Below are 21193 nucleotides of genomic sequence, written 5' to 3' on the forward strand. Positions count from 1 at the left end.
AACACACGATGCCCAAGAACAAAAAATTTTAAACTTCCGTTTGATGCGAGAATACGATGTCCCAACAAAAATCACATTCCACAGTGAGAGTATAGTGAAAATGGAGAAAATTAAAAGAGGATAGTGTGTTATAAAAACTGCACATCTCGATCTTATTCTGTATACTTCGATCTTATCTGATATGTGATTCTTGAAGAGAACTTTTGTGAGTAGAAGCTTCTCTACTTTTTAACGAAAATCGGCTACAAAGCCTAGAGCCAAAGCTGGTTTAAAAAAATCTCAATGCATAAACCCTAAAAATAAGAAGCACGGACAGCATCAACAAAGGGTACTCGCCAAATAATAAAACATCAAATTATTTTATGATAAATTTTCGCTGTAGAAAGCTTAATATTTTATATGCAACATTTTGTTGTATATAAAAATGTTTTTTTTAAAAAAAATATTAATAGTGCTCTTTGCTTGGATAGTAACGAACCGAGCTAGTTCACGGACTTTTAGAGTCAGCTTCAAGAATTATAGGGGTGTAAAAGATGTAAACGAATCGAATCGAGCCGAATTTTAAGAAAATATCAGTATTTGACTTCGAGCTCGAACTGGAACAAACACGTTCGAAGATCGACTTTTTATTTATTTCAGCTCGAGCTCGATTCGATTGAGAGTTCAATTCGAAACTTCCGAAGTCGAGTTCGAGCTTTTTCGAGCCACTACTGTGTTATGGCTCGAAAATGACAAGGCTCGGTTCGAAGCTAGATTTGTCCATGATAAACTTAATATGATTTAATTAATTTTAATAATTATCATTCAATTGTATTTATGTTGGTAGAAATTGATGTCTTGTGCATTTATTTTTTAGTTCATGTGTTTATTATTTTCTTGTGACCTTTAGTATTATCTTTGTATTCTTTTTTCACTTGTTTTATCATTCTATTGTTTAAATATTTCTTCACTTTTTTAAATTGTTTTCTCCATGCTTTTTCTTCTTCTTTGTGACATTCTTTTTTTGTTATTTTCACCTTTTTTCCTTTTTTGTGGCACTTGTTTCTCGAAAGAGGTTTTGCATTCTATTATGATGAATGTAGTATTTTGTTTCCTTTTTGTTTTTCATTTCATTTGTTCACATACATAATTTGTTTGAACTTTAATGTTTCCTGAGAGCTTGCAATTGATGATACGAATAAATTGAAGTACTTTTATTGTGCTTGACATTCCTAATCCATTTTTATCTGATGTCTCTTTATTGGTTAGTGCACTTTTGTTTTAATCATTTGACAAGAAAGGTAGAACGTATATTTATATTAACTCGGTTTTTAGTTTTGTCCCTCAGTTTTGTCCCCAAGACGAAGTTCCGGGGTGTGAACGTTGATGCTTTGGGATAGCGTTATGCAGATATAAAACGTTGTGTTATTGGTGGAATAACATGGATCGATATGAAACGGCACGGAACGAAACAGTAAAAAGAAAAAAATGGAATACAGAAGAAATTTGATTATAATTTGGGTTAACATATGTACCTCCAATTGAAAAATTTTCAAAAATTTAATTGATTAGAAACCAAAACTTTATCAATAGTATATTTCAAACTTGAGAGGGTTGTGAAAATTTCAATATATAACAAAGATATGTCTCGTGATTCAATAAAGTGTTAATAAAATTTAAAAAATATATTTACTATCTTGTTTTCATCAAATAATCTATTTAAATGATATTTATTTTGATTTACATATTTTTAAATATTTTCAATTTATAATAATTTTATAAACATATTCGTGTCGTGACTGTTCCACGAAATGTCATGAAAACTGGAACGTTGACCTCCGCGATCGCAATTGTTAACCATGGTTGTGACTGAGCCGATGCCATAAACCCTCTAAAGATTCACCCTACCAACAATGTCGATGAACATGGAATTGATATCTTCGACCGACGGAGGCTCTGGCAATGATCTATTATTGTACATGTCAAACTACTCATGTGATAGGAACGAGATAATACATGTTCACAATTTCTTCTTTGTTACGTTCCATCAAAGTCTGATCATTGTGTTTCTGTCACATGTGATTCTTTATTTAATCGAATCCAACTCAAGTGCATGGGCAAGCTTTAATAATCAATTTACTCTGCCATTCATTATGAAAAAAATGAGGTTGAAAATTTGATACTACATTTTTTTAGTTTGCTTGTAAATTTAATATTTTTTATATTATTTTCACTTTTCATTATTCAGTAAAATTTTCAAAACTAAAATTTTATCGATTATCTTAACAATTTTATTTAAGAAAGAGATAAAGACAATTTTTCTTATCACATGAGTAGATTCCACGAATGATTTCATCAAAGATCAATTAAGAAAGACAATTGGATCTTTGCATATATCACATGAGTTGATATAAACGATTTTTTATGAAAAAAAATTGTTCTCAGGAATCTTTCTTATTTGGTGAAAACAATATTTTTCATAAAAAAGACGTTAAGAAAATATTAATAACCAAAAAACTTGTTTCACCCAAAACTCATAAGATGGATTTCCAGGAATCTTTCTTTTTTTTTTTGTCAAAATCAGAACTCTCTCCATTTTCTCCCTTTAAATTTCTCATTTGCTGCGTTGGAAATATGCAATCTTCTCTTAATGTGTTCATTTTTCAGTACCCACTGGTGAAGCTTCTTTGTTATCAAAGTCCTATCACATGTGATTCTTTATTTAATTGAATCCAACTCAAGTGCATGAGCGGAAAACTTTCGCCACAGATTAAAGAAGATACGCAAGGTAAAAAATGAAAAGATCGATGATCGGATAATATATTTGAAAGCTAATTCTGTTCTTTTTCTCTATTTTGTTAATCTGTTATAACCATGTTTTTTGTTTTCTGTTGCATATTATTTCTTCTAAATCTGTTTTTGTTGGTTCGAAAAATATGTTTTAAAGATCAACATGTTCTTTATTTTTTATTTCGTTGATTTCTTTCTTTACAATATATTTTTGTTAGTAATTGCATATTTAACTTCCGTGCAGAGACACAAAAAACTATGAGTAAAGCAAGTGGTAGTGGATCTAGTGGAAGTGAGATGCATTCATGTGGCTTGCCAGTTGCGAAGATCATGGAAAGAGATGCCAAGATTTCTGTATGGATAGAGCTTGAAAGTTGTCATGTCGTAGCCGAAGAGTATCAAATCTGCGTTGTCACATAGTCGACGCTCTAAGAGGATTGGTGTACTGCAGCAGAGATATATTCATCTATGCATATGCAGACATCAATCGTATCCTCGAAAATCATACAAAAACACTATAACAAAGCAGAATTACATTGTCACACGTTGAAAGCACATAAGTATACATATTTTCATATTCATTTTTCGTTATTTTTTATGTTAATTTTAACTTGATGGTCATCATTTCTTTAAATGCGGCAGACCACAAAATGTTGGATTACTTTGGAATTTCGGCCCAAAAAAACAAACCTCCAGTTAATTTGCTATTCATATCGGGCGACACGGGTTTTTGGCCTACAATGGAAACTTTGAGTTATTATAAATATAATATTATGATTGCATGTCGTTCTTCTTAATACGAAACTATCCTCCAACAAATACTGTCATGTGCTGGAATCAGTTAGTGCAGGAAATTTGCACCATGTCCAAACAGAATTATACTAGTAAATTTGTTGTAATATTTACATTTAATTCTTGAAAGCGATTAATTTAGCTGTCTTGAACTTCAATATGAATTTTGTCATTCAATACTTGGGAATTGAAATGATGATTCCATTGTATTGAATGGCAAAATTCATTCAAAACAATGAAATTTAACCGAAAATTTCAAGAAGTAAAGGTAAATATTACAACAAATTTATTAGAAAAAATATATTTGAGCATGGTACAAATTTCCGATCACCAACTGATTCCAGCAGATGATGGCGTTTGCTAGAGGATACATTCGGAACTTGGAATAACCACATACAATCATAATATTATATTTATATTTCATCAAAGTTTTCATTGTAGACCAAAACCAGTATCGCCCATACGATGAGCAAATTAACGGGAGGTTTGTTTTTTTTGGGCTCTAGTCGCAAAGTCCTCCAACATTTTGTGGTTTGCCGCATCTTTCGCTGTATCAAAGGAATAACAGCCACCAAATTAAAATCAATATATATATATATATATATATATATATATGAAAATATGAGTACATATGTGCTCAATGTGTGACAATGTAATTCCGCTTTGTTGTAATGCTTTTGCATGTGTTTTAGACATACTTTTGACTCCGCATATGCATTGATGGTTATATCTCTGTTATTGTACCTCAATTCTCTAAGAACCTTGAATATGTGACAACTCAAACTTGATATGTTTTTGCCGGGGACAGGGCAGTTTTCAAGGTCTATCCATACAGAAATTTTGGCGTCTTGCTCCTCGATCCCCGCAAGTGGCAAACCGCTTGGATTCTTTTCATTACGACTAGATTTGCCGCTTGGATGCTTCTCACTACGACTAGATCCACTGTCACTTGCTATGCTCATGGTTTCTTGTGACTCTACGGGAAATTGATCAAATCGTAATAATGAACATAATCAAAAACTTATTGATCTTGGAACTAAGTTTTTTTAAAAAAACTTAGTTTCAAGATCAATAAGATCTTGATTATGTTCATTATTACGATTTGATCTATTTCCCGTAGAGTCACAAGTAACCATGAGCAGAGCAAGTGGCAGTGGATCTAGTCACAGTGAGAAGCATCCAAGCAACAAATCTAGCCGCAGTGAGAAGCATCCAAGCGGTTTGTCACTTGCGGGAATCGAGGAGAAAGATGCCAAAATTTCTGTATGGATAGACTTTGAAAACTGCCATGTCCCCAGCAAAAACATATCAAGTTTGAGTTGTCACATAGTTAAGGTTCTTAGAGAATTGAGGTACAGTAGCAGAGATATAACCATCAATGCATATGAGGACGCCAAAAGTATGTCCAAAACACATACAAAGGCATTACAACAAAGCGGAATTACATTGTCACACATTGAGCACATATGTACTTTTATTTTCATATATATATATGTATATATAAATATATTGATTTTAATTTGGTGGCTGTTATTTCTTTGATACGGAGAAAGATGCGGCAGACCACAAAATGTTGGAAGACTTTGCGACTTGAGCCCAAAAAAACGAACCTCCAGTTAATTTGCTGATCATATCGAGCGACACGGGTTTTTGGCCTACAATGAAAAGTTTTAGATATTATAAATATAATATTATGATGGCATGTCGTCCTTCCAAGTATAGAAACTATCATCTAGCAAATACTGTCATGTGCTGGAATTAGTTAGTGATAAGAAATTTGTTCCCTTTCCAAATAGAATTTTTCTAGTATAATTCTATTTGGACAGGAAACAAATTTCCTATCACTAACTAATTCCAGCACATGACAGTATTTGCTGGATGATAGTTTATGTACTTGGAAGGACGACATGCCATAATATTATATTTATAATATCTAAAAGTTTTCACTATAGGCCAAAAACCCGTGTCGCCCGATATGATCAACAAATTAAAGGGAGGTTGGTTTTTTTGGGCCCAAATTCCAAAGTCCTGTAACATTTTGTGGTATGCCGCATTTAAAGAAATGATGATCATCAAATTAAAATCAACATAAAAAATAACGAAAAATGAATATGAAAACATGCATACTTATGTGCTCAACGTGTGACAATGTAATTCCGTTTTGTTGTTGTTTTTGTATGATTTTCGGGGACACGATTGATGTCTACATATGCATTAATTGGTATATCTCTACTGCAGTACACCAATCCTCTTAGAGCGTCGACTATATGACAATCCAGATTTGATACTCTTCAGCTAGGGATATGACAACTTTCAAGATCTATCAATACGGAAATCTTGGAATCTCTTTCCATGATCCCCACAACTGGCAAGCCGCATGGATGCATCTCACTTCCACTGGATCCACTACCACTTGCTTTACTTATAGTTTTTGGTGTCTCTACAGGAAACTGATCAAATCAACTTATCGTTCTTAGAAATAAGTTTTTTTAATCTAAAAACAATGAAAATCTCATAAAAACTACAATAATGCTTAAAATTAAGAAAATAATAGTAGAAAATATGTGAATCATCTTCTTGATGAATGGTGGATTTGGTGCTGATTGAAAGAAAATTGAAAAGAAATATATTTTTCTTTAATAATCTTTCAGAAGTTAAAATACTCATTTACTAACAAAAATAGATTGTAAAAAAGAGATCAACGAAATAAAAAAAAAACATAATGATCTTTCAAACATATCTTTCGAGCAAACAAAAATTAGAATTAGAAGAAACAATTTGAAACAGAAAATAAGAAACATGATTATACCAGATAAACAAAATAGAAAAAAAAAATAGTATGAGCTTTCAAATATATTATCCGATCATCGATCTTTTCACTTTTTACCAAGCGTTCTTCAACAATACGTGGCGAAAGCTTGCTTATACACTTGAATTGGATTCAATTAAATAAAGAAACATATGTGACAGGAACACAATAATCAGATTTGATAACAAAAAAGAAATTAAGCTTCACCAGCAGGTGCTGAAAGTGAATTTCCACACAATAAGAAAAGACTGCATATTTCCAATGACATTTGTGCAGCCAATAGAAACTTTAAAATGAGAAAATAAAAAGAATTCTGATTTTGACATGTGATGGGACATGGAAAAATAATAAAGATTCCTCTTATCAGTTTTGTGTTAAATAAGTGTTTTGTTATTAAAATTTTATAAACGTCTTTTTATAAAAAAAATTGTTTTTTCACCAAATAAAAAAGATCCTGAAATCAATCGTACGTCTTAAAAAAACTCTATTATTATTATTTTTTTAAAATACAGCCTATCCCGAATGAAAATTTTACTGATCAATCTTGTTATCTATATAAATATCTTATTTAAATATATAATAATCGACATTGAGCATGTCTAAAATTTTTTACAACTAAAAAGTTAATGTCAACAGATTGACATTTCATCCAAACTTTTATCCTTCCTAGGCCCCTTTTTGTGGTGAAGGGTCACATTAACACACCAGACCTTGTCTTTATCTCCTTCCTTCACTCGTTGGTTTTATATTCTCCCGATATTGCTTTTTTATCCTCCGGTTATTATTAAGACTTTTCTTTTCGGTCCTTGCCTACGCGACTGATTTTATTTTATAAAGTCGCTGATTTGTCCTATAATCTTTTTTTGTTTTGTTTTTACAACCCATCTGTTTTCCAAAAAATTACCAAGATTAATATGACAAAGTAGTAACACATTTTATTCCAAAAAATTAGATGATACCTATCCTAAAAGACCTGACTAATGAAAAGTGAAAATAACATAAAGAAATTACTAAATTTACAAACAAACTAGACAAATGCAGGACCAAATTTTCAAACTCATCTTTATTGCCGCAGTACTTCGTCGGCACATAGAGTTAATTTTGTTTTTTTATTGTGCTTTCACGGACGAACAGTAGGCACAGTCTTCGATTAATTAAAATATTCTTTTTTCCAAATTCAAAAGATTAATATTTTAGTTATTCCTCTGGTATGCTGTTGTCCATTGAATGGCAATGTCACGGGTTCATTATTGATCGTTACAGCTTACGAGAATGGCAGAGAAAACGACTTATCATTTTACTCTTAACTTATAGAAAAGTTCACATTAAATATTTGACTTGTTTCGTTTGTTGGCAAAATCATCCAAGGCAAGAAAAGAATACTCAGCAACAAGCAAGAAAACAGAGAATTATATTGGATTACCTAAGAAGTGAACAGATGGGCATTGGATTAGAGATGAATATGCCTTTTCAACCACTGACGGATTCCTGAACTTAGCTCCCCAAATTATTACCACAAATTTTATCTTCGGTACCTTTGTAAGACAAACACCCTGCAAAACAATATCAGTCCATACCAGCAAATTAAATAAAAAAAACAATAATCTTCTTTATCCCACCAATTCTCCTTAACAAATCCCGGTATGAAGCGTGGCCTAAGACGAGGAAAATTTACTTACATTAGCTTGTAATCCAGGCAATGCAGCTGATAAAATTGCTCCCTGAATTGTTTAAAACCAAATCAGATGATGCCATAAAGCCAACAAGATCATGTTACTTCATTTTACCATATTTTTCATCTTTACTCAAAACATAAAAGATGAACATATTAGAGATTAATAGAAGTAAAGATACATGCGAGAAACCAAGAAGACCGTCAAAAGGCCCATGTTTAATCATGCATTCCTCGATATAAGCAAGACACTCATCAAAATTCTGATATTCTGAAAACTCCTGAAATTCAGACAAAAAAAAAACAATGGATAATCCAAAACCCAAGTGAAACAGCATCAGAAAAGCCTAAAAATGCAAAAGATTACTCAAAAAACAGACCTTATTGAACTCTAACCACTCAAAATATGGAGGATCAAATATCCCTTCAACGTCAGATTTCCCCTGGCAGGGAAAGGGGGCATCCACACAAAATAGATCCAAATTTTTCAGCACGGGTTCCGGCCACTTTCCGGTGACCCGTTTCCTGATTAATAACAATCCTGTTTTTATTTGTAATGGTTTTTCCGTTGTTATAAAAGGATGACACTTGGCTATCTAAACCAAATTGGAAACAATTTTATAAAAGGATGACATTTGGCTATCTTGGCAAAATCCAAGTGTCTCTACCCACTCAAATCTTCTTATAAATAGATTCAATTAATTAAATCAAGCTCATTAATGTTAATTATGTAATTAGGTTATTATTTTATTATCAATAATATATGAAAAGCTCCAAGACCTAGCCCACCAACACACCACTTACATGTGCCTCCATCCAAAAGAAAAAAACGGCCAACCCTTTTCAAGAGAGAAAATATTGAGCCGTCTCTCAATTTTTCCTCCTACGCAAAATCTCTTTCTCATTCTCTAGTGCAATTTGAAAGAGGAACACACTATCTAGTCGTGGACTTGATAGAAAGATTTCTTTGAAGAAAGTTCGTAGGGAATCATCAAGAGCCGGATCTGTAATATCGGATCGGTTGGTGTCCACGTGATTAATTCACAAAGGTATAATTTCTAACATCCTATGCATGTTTAATTTGTTAAATCATACGAACGTCCAAAGAAATATTTTTTTGTTTTTCAAAATAAAATAAAAATTTTAAATCTTCCGCTGCGTTTGGGCGTGTAGAAAACCAGATCCGCAGTGGTATCAGAGCCAGGTTTTCTGAATCGTATGATTTAAATTATATTGAATAATTTATTTCTAACCACACAAGAAAATTTTCAGAAATATTGATGCACCATAAAATTAAATTTTTCGGGGAAAAAAAAAAATTCGCGATCTGCCCGGAATTGTTCTGGGCAGACCGCGCGCAGCGTGCAGAGCGTTGCGCGCGGCGTGCGCGCACGGAGCGGCGCAGCGTGCGGACTGTGCGCCGCCTTGCGCGGCGCACAACGCGGCGCAGCGTGTGGAGCGTCCGCACGCTGCGCGCACAGGTTGCTGCCACTGCCCGACTGTCCGGGATCGTCTCGGGAAGCGTTCTGATTGGTGGGCTTGAATTTTTTTGGCCCAAGGTGCAATTTTCTGATTTTTCAAAATTTTGGGTAAAATTGATATTTTTGAAAATTGGTTCAATTTTTATTTTGGAAAATTAAATTTTGAAAAATTTATAATTTTCTTGTAAAATAAATAATTAGAATATGATTTTAATTATTTATGGTAAAAATGAGTTTTTACAATAAATCAATTATTATTGATTTAATTGGAAATTAAATAAAGGAGTTTATTTAATTTATTAAATTTTTTAATAATTGTGGTGGTTAGTGATAAATTATTAGATATATGATTTATCAATTAATTAAGTTGTTTAATTGAATTGATGTTAATATTTGATATTAAATGCATGAAGGATGATCGAGAGCCTTGACCAATGTGTTAGGTGTATGTTAGGATATTTTACTGTTTTATTCGTTTTTTAATATTTGATATTATTAAAGTAGGCCTGGTTTATTGCCCGTTCCCACCCCATGAGATGTATCCCTTATGTGCCATGGTTATTTAAATGTAATATTAGAAATAGTGAGAGATCAAGACTGGAAGATGGTGGGCCCGATGATCAAGACGAAGACATGCAAAATATTGGAAGCTCTATTAATAGTTGCATTTGCATCCCTGCATTCACCTAGGGTTTGGATCTGGATCCATGTATGGCTCACATGGATCTAATAGTGTTGGCGATCGATCATCTTTATTTATTGTTAAATGTCATATTATGATATATGTGATATATAGTAGTATGCATGTATGTATATTATTATTATTATATAATATAGTTGCATGAATCCTGCAAGCATACAAACTCGTGGCACGCGATTTTTAAATTAAAATGATGAGACAATTTTAAAATTAAAATCCCTCATTTTGAATAAGATTCAACATTTATATCAAATCGAAAAAGTAAAAATTAAAAGAGTTTAATTTTTCTTTGCCTTCCATCAACCATGGTTGCATGTTGATCGCTATCCGCGGACAGTATCGGGCTCATATTATTGGGGAGGCCTGTACGCCGGAAAGCTGTGACTTCCATCGGACATATGATGTGAATTGAGTGGAACTCCCATTACTTCGGCTCATATTATTGGGGGAACTCATGGTGACCGTCCACTACAATTCAATATTGATGGGTTTGTTTGACACGTGAAAATAAACGACGTCATATTATTGGGTCCTTATTAAACGTGAGGCAAAACACGTGGAGGTTGCATATGGATGCAATTGGACTCTAGCTTTTAGAAATTATAATTGGCTGATATTATTCGGGATTATAATTGGCTCATTGGACTCTACGTGCCTACTAAGGAAATACAATTTCCCTTTTTCATCAGAGGGTGGTGAAAATGTCAAAATAGTGGGAGGGTAATTTATAAAATGAAATCCATATTTTATATCTTAGAATTATTTTTTAAAATTATCAGTAACCTTTATCTGTTTTCATTTTCAGTATATTTACGATGTCTACTCGTAACCCGCTTTCAATCATTCTCGATCAAAACAAATTAACTGGCCCTAACTATCATGACTAGTTTCGAAACTTAAAGATTGTTCTGAACTCCGAAAAGATTGCGTATGTGCTTGATAAGAAGCCCCCTAAGGAGGCGGCTCCTGATATCAGTAGGACTGAATTAGCTAAGCTTGAGATACATTGGGATCATGATCTCCAAGCTAAGAGCTACATGTTGGCTTCTATGTCGAATGAACTTCAGAGGAGGTTCGAGGAGGCGGTGAATGCTGCTGACATTCACCTTCATCTGAAAGAATTGTATGCTGTACAAACTCGTTCAGAAAGACATGCGACAGTTAAAGAACTCATGACTACACGCTTGCGAGAGGGGACTTCGGTCCATGAGCATGGTGTTAGGATGATTGGGCTCATTGAGAAGTTGGTGGGACTCGATTTGGTTATACATGGTGAGCTCTCGACTGATATTCTCTTGTTGTCTTTGCCTGCCTCGTTCGATGGATTTGTGGTTAAATTTAATATGAACAAGCTTGAGGCCTCCCTTGAAGAGTTGGTCAATATGCTTACTAAATATGAGGCCACAATCAAAAAGGAAAAGCCTGTTCTTCTAGTGGGTTCTTCGTATGGTACGAAAAAGGGAGCCCCAAATAAAGGCAAGAAGCGTTCTGCCCCTCCAAAGAAGAACAAGCCCAACAAAAAGCCCACAAAGCCTGACAAGTCAGAGCATGTCTGTTTCCACTGCAAAAAGCCTGGACATTGGAGGCGTAATTGCGAGGAGTATCTAGCCCAGAAGCGTTCTGGCCATGGTATGTTTTATATTGAAGTTAATGTTTCTATTAATTCCTCTTCTTGGGTATTGGATACCAGATGTGGTTCTCATATATGCAATGATTTGCAGGTGATGGGAAGAAGCAGGAGGCTTAGAGATGGTAAGACCTTTCTAAGACTAGGAAATGGAGCAAGAGTTGCTGCCACTGCCGTTGGAGACATTACTTTAATTTTGGACAATAATTTTAAGTTGTTTTTGAGAGACGTTTTATTTGTTCCTGAATTGGTTAAAAACATTATTTCTATTTCTATGCTTGATAGGGATGGTTATTCTTGTGTTTTTGCTAAAGGTGTTTGCAATTTATACAAGAATGAATGTTTGATTGGAACTGGAGAATTAACGAACGATCTCTATAACTTAAAATTTAAAGATATTCCATTAAACAATGTCCAAGCGAATAAAAAAAGAACAACAAACAAAAGAAAAATAGAAGATCCAAATCTCGCACAAATATGGCACACTAGACTAGGTCATATTTCCCAAAGAAGGATGCACAAGCTAGTGGGAGAAGGCATGTTTGACTTGTCAGAAATAAATTCTCTACCAACTTGTGAGTCCTGTCTAAAAAGAAAAATAACTAAAACTCCATTCAATGGAAACGTGGAACGTGCGCATGGTCTACTGGATTTGATCCACACGGACGTTTGTGGCCCGCTAAGTGTTAGCACAAAATTTGGGCATTCCTACTTCATTACCTTTACTGATGATCATTCGAGGTATGGGTACGTTTATTTGATGAAACACAAATCTGAAGCATTTGAAAAGTTCAAAGAATTCAGATCTGAAGTAGAAAATCATCTAGAAAGAAGTATTAAGGCACTTCGATCTGATCGAGGTGGAGAATACTTAATGAAAGGGGATCGGTTACGGTGACCGGAAACACAACGGAAGTTTAAAAATCGAATTTTTTTACAAGAAATTTCGGCCACCTACAAGATATTGTGTAGCAAATACAACAAACAACAAATAATGTCATACATAGTGTGTTTGAGAGATATACCTATCAGTCGCAAGGATTGATGTATGGCTCCAACTAAGGTGTAAACACCTTAGCTCTTCAATGGTAGAAACTATCTTCAAGCTTCCTTTGAGCACTCCTTGCTCAACTATTAAGCCCACCACCAACTAGATAGATCCCCTCATATTTTGCACTAGAAAAATATGAGGATTTTTCAAAGAGAAGTATTTTTCATTCCTCAACACTTGAAGAAGAAAATGAGAGAAATTTTTGGAGATGATGAATAGTATTTTCGGCCACTATTCATGCTAGGAGAGAAGGAGAGACATTTTTTTGGTTGTGGGAAAAGTTAAAGTAAAAAAAGTTGCATGCCAAGCCTTGGTTATACAAAAAGTTATCTCCCAACCTTTCACCTCCCTAGCATGCCTTTCTATTTGGATTTGTAACAATTACAAAGCCCATAGACTTTTATTTAAATGTCCCAAAAACATTTGAGACCATTTAACCATTGCTTGATTTTACTCAAGCCCACTAGTCTAATAATTATTTTTAATTGGGCTCTACAAGACCCAATATTGTTTAATTAATTCAAGACTTGAATTAATTTAATTATTTGGACTCTACTAGGCCCACTAGTGTTTATTTAGTTCAACACTTGAATTAATTTAATTTAGTCCATAATAATGTTTATGAAAATCACAATTTTCAAATACATTATTTGTTTGGCCAACTTTTAATTTAGGAACACTTCCATAAATTAAAATTTACATTTCTCTCATAGAAGTCATACTTCTATTTTTCCTTTATGCTTATAAACTCATTTATAAGCCGTTCAACACATTGAACTAATTTCTCCTTTATAGAAGTCATACTTCTAATTTTTCTTTACGCTTATAAACTCCTTTATAAGCCGTTCAACACATTGAACTATTTCTCTTCTCAACGGGATCTAGAAAGCTAGTACTTGTGTGGCCCTCAATGGTTCATTGATACAACTAGCCGTGGGTTCACATCTCCATGTGATTCGGACTAAACATGTCCTTATATGAGCATACCCCAATTGCTCCAATCTTACTTATCAACTCCTTGATAACAAGAATGTCAGAAGTCAAGTCTGATAGTACCCAACCAACCATGTTAAACGCCTAGCAGCATCGCTTACATGATTCCTTAGGTATCAAATGATAGTGCCTGCAAGAACCATTCAATTATGGTTAGCGTACAGTACGGTCCCTTCAACTCATATGTCCCGACCGATTCGACAACCATTGGTTTATCGAGAGTTGTCAATGAATCGATACTATGTGTCATGTCGTAGTTGCATTGATGATGTAATATATGAAACCCATTTCATAATTACCACCATACTCTGATCAGAGATTTCAACCTACATACACATGATAACACATAGGATATCCATACCCGAAGGTAAGCAGTGAATCCCCGACTACAATGCATCGACTCCTATATGTTTCGACAGAACACCCAACCTTGCCACCTGATGACCCCATGAGAGTCGGTAAACAAGTCAAAGTGTAATTTTAGCACATAGAGTCTCAATGTTGTCCCGGGTCATAAGGACTAATGGTGTACAAGCATAAACTAGGACTTTTCCACTCGATAAGTGAGAACCACTTGGAAAGTCCTTTATAGAGGGTTGTTCAGTGCACTCTACCAGGAGCACCTATCTGCATGGTCGGACATCACAATGTCCCCTACCAATGAAACATGGTACTCACATCGCAGATACTAGTCTCGAGCTCTAGCGGCCTATATCCTTCTTAGTGGCGGCTGAATCGACTAGGAACTGTTTAGAATATACAGTATTCCAAATATGAGTTTCATGATACTCATCATATGAGCATCTCATATTCTTTCTACTATTTGTATATTCAAAGGCTTTATCTATGCAACTAGCATGGGTATACAGATAAATATTTGCCAAAACAATAATTTCAAATATTATTAAAATAAAGATTGCTTATACATAGAGTTTCATTGTGAACACTCGGCCAACACTTGGCTCGACGGGCACCTACTCTAACACTTAAGTGCTGAATTTTTGGGTTATCTAAAAGAGAATGAGATTCTCTCACAGTGGACTCCACCAGCAACACCACAATTGAATGGTGTTTCTGAACGTAGAAATCGAACCTTGATGGACATGGTTCGATCTATGATGGGATTCACTGAATTGCCTATATCGTTTTGGGGCTTTGCGCTTGAAACTGCGGCAATGTTGTTGAATAATGTCCATACAAAAGCAGTGGATAAAACACCATATGAGATATGGATGGGAAAAACTCCCAAATATTCTTACATGAGAATATGAGGATGTCCTGCTTATGTGAAGCAGACAGTGGGAGACAAATTGGATAGTAGATCAACTTTGTGCTACTTTGTAGGATATCCAAAGAATTCTGTTGGATATTATTTCTATCATCCAAATGAAGCAAAAGTGTTTGTTTCAAGAAATGCCACCTTTTTGGAAAAGGAATTTCTATTAGATAGAAAAGGCAAGATGATAGAACTTGAAGAAATTCAAGATACTCCCTCAACTTTATAAGTTGAACCTAATCCCCTAGAACCAGTAGTTGAAGTACAAGCTTCTAGAAGGTCTGATAGGGTTATTAGACCACCTGCAAGATATACGCTTCTTCATGAACAAGATCATGACGAGTCTTGTGTTGGATGTGATCCAATGAATTTCAAAGAAGCAATATCTGATACTGATTCAACCAAATGGCTTGAAGCCATGCAGTCAGAAATGGACTCAATGTATTCGAACCAAGTCTGGACATTAGTGGATCCACCTGAGGGAATCGTTGCCATAGGATGCAAATGGATCTACAAAAGAAAGCTTGGGGCGGATGGGAAGGTAGTGACCTTCAAAGAAAGACTGGTTGCAAAAGGTTATACTCAAAGGCAAGGAGTTGACTATGAGAAAAATTTTTCACCAGTTGCTATGTTTAAGTCCATTAGAATTCTACTAGCCATAGCCGCATGGTATGACTATGAGATATGGCAAATGGATGTAAAGACTGCATTCCTCAATGGAGACATCAAAGAAGAAATTTATATGTCTCAACCCGAGGGATACACATCAGTAGGAAGTGAGCATAAGGTATACAAACTTCAAAGATCAATATATGGTCTCAAGCAGGCATCAAGGAGTTGGAACCTCAGATTTGATAGCACTATCAAAGAGTTTGGTTTCGCAAAGAATCCTGAGGAACCATGTGTGTACAAGAAAGTTAGCGGGAGTGCAGTGACATTCCTATTACTTTATGTTGATGATATCCTGCTCATTGGGAATGATGTAGGATTACTGCAATCAACTAAAGTATGGTTGGCCAGTAAATTCTCCATGAAGGACATGGGTGAAGCATCTTATGTATTAGGAATACAGATCTATAGAGATAGATCGAAAAGGATGCTGGGACTCACCCAAGCCACATATATCGATACCATTATAAAACGATTCTCTATGCAAGAGTCCAAGAGAGGATACTTACAAATGTGTCATGGTATTACTCTATCTAAAGCCATGTGTCCCAAAACTGATGAAGAGATAGAGATGATGACACGTATTCCATATGCGTCGGCTATTGGTAGTATTATGTATGGTATGATATCGACACATCCTGACATTGCTTATGCTTTGAGTGTTACAAGCAGATAGCAAGCAAACCCTGGTCCAATGCATTAGAAGGCTGTGAAAGACATTCTTAAGTACTTGAGAAGGACTAAGAATTTGTTCATGGTCTATGGGGGTGGAGAATTAAAATTGGAAGGCTACACTGATTCTAGCTTTCAATGTGATATAGATGATTCAAAATCGACCTCTGGTTTTTTATTCATGCTTAATGGTGCGGCTGTCTCTTGGAAAAGTTCCAAGCAAGACACCGTTGCGGATTCCACCACTGAAGCTGAATACATTGCTGCATCTGCTGCAGCCAAAGAGGCAGTTTGGATGAGGAATTTTGTCCAAGAGTTGGCCGTTATCCCTAATGGAGTTGATCCAGTCCCGGTGTACTGCGACAACACTGGTGCCGTTGCGCAAGCAAAGGAACCAAGGTCTCATCAGCGATCCAAACATGTACTGAGGAAATTCCACATCATCCGGGAGATTGTGGGAAGGGGAGACATAACAGTCGAAAGAGTCCCCTCTGCAGATAACGTTGCCGATCCACTTACGAAGCCCTTGCCAGGACCATTGTTTGAGAAGCATCGCGAAGCAATGGGATTAAAGTTTATGGGTAGTTGGCTCTAGGGCAAGTGGGAGATTGTTAGAGTAGATGCCCTGCAAGCCAACTGTTGGCTAGGGATTTTATTGACTCAAGTATAATAAACAATCTTTATTTTAATATAATTCATTATTTCATAGTTTGTTGTTTCTTTATCTGTATACCCATGTGAACAACATAGATAAAGACCTTGATTATACTTTAATACAAATGAATCGTAATTCGATGTTGAAACTCGTTTGTAAACACTGTATAATCTAAATTCGTTCCTAGTCAATTCAACCGCCTAAAACATGGACAAAGGTCGCTTGAGCTCGAGACTAGCATCAGTGATTTTGTGTACTGCGTTTCTTAGTAAGGGCATAGAGATGTCCAAACATGCAGATGGGTAGTCATATGATGATTATACCGAACAACCCTCCCTCGGAATTTCCAAGTGGTTATCATTCATCGAGAGGATAAGTCCGTGGTTATGTTGTACACCATTAGTCCTTACGACCCGGGACAACACTGAGGCTCTATATGCTAGGGCTGTGCTTTGACTCGTTTACCGGCTCCAGGAGAGTCATCAGGTGGCGAGGTTGGGTGCAGTTGCGACACACATAGAAGCCAGTACATTGTAGTCGGGGATTCACCGCTCACCTATGGGTGTGGATATCCTATGTGATCTAATGAAATAATAGTGCATGGAATCTCTGGCCAGAGTACGAGATGTACATTGGAGAAGGAGTTCTCAAATAGTACACGCGATGCCACTATTATAGTTATCACATAGTTGTCGAATTATTATGCAACCCTCGATGAACCAATGGTTGCAGATTCGATCGGGATATATGAGATGAAGGGACCGTACTGTACGCTAATCATAATCGACTGGTTTTGCAGGCACTATCAGTGATACCTAGGGGATCATGGGGAGATGCTACTAGACCCTCTTACCATGATCCGATGGGTGCAATCAGAAATGAGTTCTGACATTCTTGATCAAGGTGTTGATGAAAAGAATGGGGCTAATTAGGGTAAGCCCGAATAAGAATAAATGCTATTCTGAATCACAAAGAGTTGTGAACCCACGGCTAGCTGTATCCCTGAACCATTGAGGGTCACACAAGTACTGGATCGTATGTTCCCGTTGAGAGAATAAATTCAAGAGGTTGAATTTATATTATATAGTAAATTCAAGGAGTTGAATTTATGATAATTAAATTTTGAGAGAATAAATTCAAGTAGTTGAATTTATAAAATTTGAGAATTTAATTTATTAAACTCAAATGTTGGGTTTATTAAATATTAAATTTTGGAGGTGATAAAAATTCAAGGAGTTGAATTTTTGATTTTAATAATAAATTCAAGTGTTTAATTTATAATGTATTTAATTTATTAAGTTCAAAAGTTGAGTTTATTAATTAATTAAAAACTGGTGGATAGTATGTTTAATGGGCTTGTAGGAGTACAAGTCCAACGTAATAAATAATTAAAGTTTTGATGGGCTTTGATTAAATTAATTAAACTAGTTGGACTAGCCCAATTAATTAAATCAAGCCCATTAATGTTAATTATGTAATTATGTTATTATTTTATTATAAATAATATATGAAAAGCTCTGAGACCTGGCCCACCAACACACCACTTACGTGTGCCTCCATCCAAAAGAAAAAACGGCCAACCCTTTTCAAGAGAGAAAATATTGAGCCGTCTCTCAATTTTTCCTCCTACGCAAAATCTCTTTCTCATTCTCTAGTGCAATTTGAAAGAGGAACACACTATCTAGTCGTGGACTTGATAGAAGGATTTCTTTGAAGAAAGTTCGTAGGGAATCATCAAGAGCCAGATCTGTAATACCAGATCGGTAGGTGTCAACGTGATTAATTCACAAAGGTATAATTTCTAACATCCTATGCATGTTTAATTTGTTAAATCATACGAACGTCCAAAGCAATATTATTTTGTTTTTCAAAATAAAATAAAAATTTTAAATCTTCCGCTGCGTTTGGACGTGTAGAAAACCAGATCCGTCATACATCCTGCACCGCACAACACCTGAAACAAGAAAAATGTTGGATTTTATATGCAAGCAAGCTTGAGAGAGTGCGTGTGTACGACGTACCCGTATGTATCATGATACATCTGCTATTAGTTTTGACAGAATACAACTCGGTCAGCTTTCCAGTAGTGTTAATTGTCCCACATCGATTGGATAAATAACCTTTGAGTGGCATGTATTGGCTTGGACAATCCTCCCCCCTTGAGCTAGCTTTTATGGTTGAGTTAGGTCCAAGTTCCAATCTTAACATGGTATCAGAGCCCGGGTTTCACCGTTATGTGTTGGACTGCCTATAATTAGGCCACCCGTTCTGCCAATAATTAGGGCATTTGTAAACTCCACGCTCCAGATGTTCATTCCTGGGCGTGAGAGGGGTGTGTTAATTGTCCCACATCGATTGGATAAATAACCTTTGAGTGGCATATATTGGCTTGGACAATCCTCCCCCCTTGAGCTAGCTTTTGGGGTTGAGTTAGGTCCAAGTTCCAATCTTAACAAGTAGAAAGACTTATGATCGGAGGAGTTCCCTAAGAAGGAGGTGTCCATATCGATCGGTGGCCATTTCGGAAAAAATATCAGCTATAGCATCGAGTATTGGCTGGGAAAAACACAAGTGAAATATGGTAAAATATTATAAAAAAACAAGGAAGAATTAATTTTGCAACAAATACTTGAGTTTCTTTTGCGTGCTTGGGAAAGATACGACCATGAGGGGTAGCAAGGTGGATAGCACATCAGACATTTGTTTTGGGGTCCTGAGACGCTCGACAAACTCCAACACGGCTTTAAATCTGCAAAAAACACGAAAATACAGAAATCATCATATATATATTAGTTGAAAGTTAACGTACATACCCGTTAGAGTTGAGACAGACAAGCATGAGTATATGGGCATCAGCGGTGAGCGAAGAAACCATCTGGTTCATCTGTTGATCGTCGCAGACTCCGCAAAGACAGAGAATTGCAGAGCTACCAAATCGATCGAACATCAACGGACCTATCTGATCTTTCACCTCAAAAAAATCAATTGAATGTCTTCTGGTTTCCTATGATGGAGTATGCGACACAACTTGTGTCGCAATAGATCCAATTGATTGCAGGTACTTGTTGTGGAACATCTAGAAGCTTGCCATGTGTTTAGGAATAATTATAGGATATTTATTCACAGATTAGGCATGTAATGTTTTCCTAGTTTTAAGATTATCTTGTTACTTAGTTTGTTATTTTTGATTTGGTACAACTCCTACTTTTAAGGAGATTAGGTTGTATATATATTTACTGGTTTTGATCAATTAGAAGAATAACGTGATTATTCCTCACTCTCTTCTTTTCTACATGGTATCAGAGCTATAGCACCATCTTTACATCATGGCCACTTCACCTTTACCAGTCATCCCTACTCCTTCAGCGACAGACTCATTTACCAGCTTCATCACACATCACTTGTTGAATGGCCAAAACTACTTATCATGGTCCAGATCAGTTTTGATGTTTGTGAGTGGTAAAGGCAAGGACGACTACCTGACTGGAATGATTCAAACTCCAGAGGAAGATGATCCAAGCCATAGAGTATGGAAGAAAAATAACAACAATGTCAAGACATGGCTAATCGGCTCCATGACCACTGAAATCGGTGAAGGGTTTCTGATGTATGATACTGCTGCAGAAATATGGGACCAAACAAAAACAACATACTCCAACATCGATAACACGTCTGAGCTCTTCGAGATAGAGAGCAGTATCCATGATCTCCGTGTTGGATCCCGGGTTTTATACTTGCCCAAACGCAGCGGAAGTTTAATATTTTTATTTTATTTTGAAAAACAAAATAATATTTGGACACTCGTATGGTTTTCATATTCAAACATAGGGCGTTAGAATTTTATACCTTTGGTGAACGATTCACACGGCTCCAACTATTTCGGGATTAGCGGAGATAGCTCTTGATGAATTCCCTACGAACTTTCTTCAAGGACTCCTTTCTTCTAATCAGGTTCACGACTAGATGATTTGTTCCTCTTCTAATTCGCACTAGAAAAATTAGAAGAAATTTCTCGTTGGAGATTTAA

General features: G+C 35.6%; 2 protein-coding genes and 1 long non-coding RNA gene across 7 annotated transcripts; 1 reads left to right on the plus strand and 2 right to left on the minus strand.

Annotated features, from left to right (window-relative positions):
- Nucleotides 1-2022: 2022 nt before the first annotated feature.
- LOC140822320 (uncharacterized) lies at nucleotides 2023-8699 on the minus strand. Of its 5 annotated transcripts, none has more exons than XM_073183052.1 (5): nucleotides 8423-8679; nucleotides 8225-8323; nucleotides 8050-8091; nucleotides 7794-7923; nucleotides 2023-2048 (listed from the first exon to the last, which is right to left on the minus strand). In XM_073183052.1, exons 2-5 carry the CDS (start codon nucleotides 8267-8269, stop codon nucleotides 2038-2040), a joined length of 228 nt encoding a protein of 75 aa, XP_073039153.1. In that variant the 5' UTR covers nucleotides 8270-8323; nucleotides 8423-8679; the 3' UTR covers nucleotides 2023-2037. The 5 variants fall into 5 exon arrangements, with proteins under 5 accessions (XP_073039153.1, XP_073039152.1, XP_073039151.1 ...); XM_073183051.1 differs by lacking the exon at nucleotides 2023-2048 and adding an exon at nucleotides 2379-3214 and having other exon boundaries at nucleotides 8423-8680; XM_073183050.1 differs by lacking the exon at nucleotides 2023-2048 and adding an exon at nucleotides 4019-4109 and having other exon boundaries at nucleotides 8423-8686.
- A 2747-nt stretch (nucleotides 8700-11446) lies between these two features.
- LOC140822316 (uncharacterized) lies at nucleotides 11447-11948 on the plus strand. Its single transcript, XM_073183044.1, has 2 exons — nucleotides 11447-11852; nucleotides 11914-11948. Exons 1-2 carry the CDS (start codon nucleotides 11447-11449, stop codon nucleotides 11946-11948), a joined length of 441 nt encoding a protein of 146 aa, XP_073039145.1.
- Nucleotides 11949-19618: 7670 nt separating this feature from the next.
- On the minus strand, nucleotides 19619-20225 carry LOC140822319 (uncharacterized). The gene is made up of 3 exons (XR_012115944.1): nucleotides 19980-20225; nucleotides 19796-19915; nucleotides 19619-19722 (listed from the first exon to the last, which is right to left on the minus strand). It is a non-coding gene; the product is annotated as an uncharacterized lncRNA (long non-coding RNA).
- Nucleotides 20226-21193: the final 968 nt, after the last annotated feature.

Source organism: Primulina eburnea, unplaced genomic scaffold (genome assembly GCF_022965805.1).
Source record: "Primulina eburnea isolate SZY01 unplaced genomic scaffold, ASM2296580v1 ctg772, whole genome shotgun sequence".
NCBI lineage: Eukaryota > Viridiplantae > Streptophyta > Magnoliopsida > Lamiales > Gesneriaceae > Primulina > Primulina eburnea.

Excerpts from the sequence above, each read along its gene's own strand:
- LOC140822320 (XM_073183047.1), bottom strand. The coding sequence starts at position 8,269 with ATGATTAAACATGGGCCTTTTGACGGTCTTCTTGGTTTCTCGCAT. Across the intron at positions 7,924-8,049 it reads TGCCTGGATTACAAGCTAAT|GGTGTTTGTCTTACAAAGGT; the intron begins GTAAGTAAATTT and ends ATTGTTTTGCAG. Across the intron at positions 6,002-7,793 it reads CCCATCTGTTCACTTCTTAG|AGACACCAAAAACTATAAGT; the intron begins GTAATCCAATAT and ends AGTTTCCTGTAG.
- LOC140822316 (XM_073183044.1), top strand. The coding sequence starts at position 11,447 with ATGATTGGGCTCATTGAGAAGTTGGTGGGACTCGATTTGGTTATACAT. Across the intron at positions 11,853-11,913 it reads CCAGAAGCGTTCTGGCCATG|ATGTGGTTCTCATATATGCA; the intron begins GTATGTTTTATA and ends ATTGGATACCAG.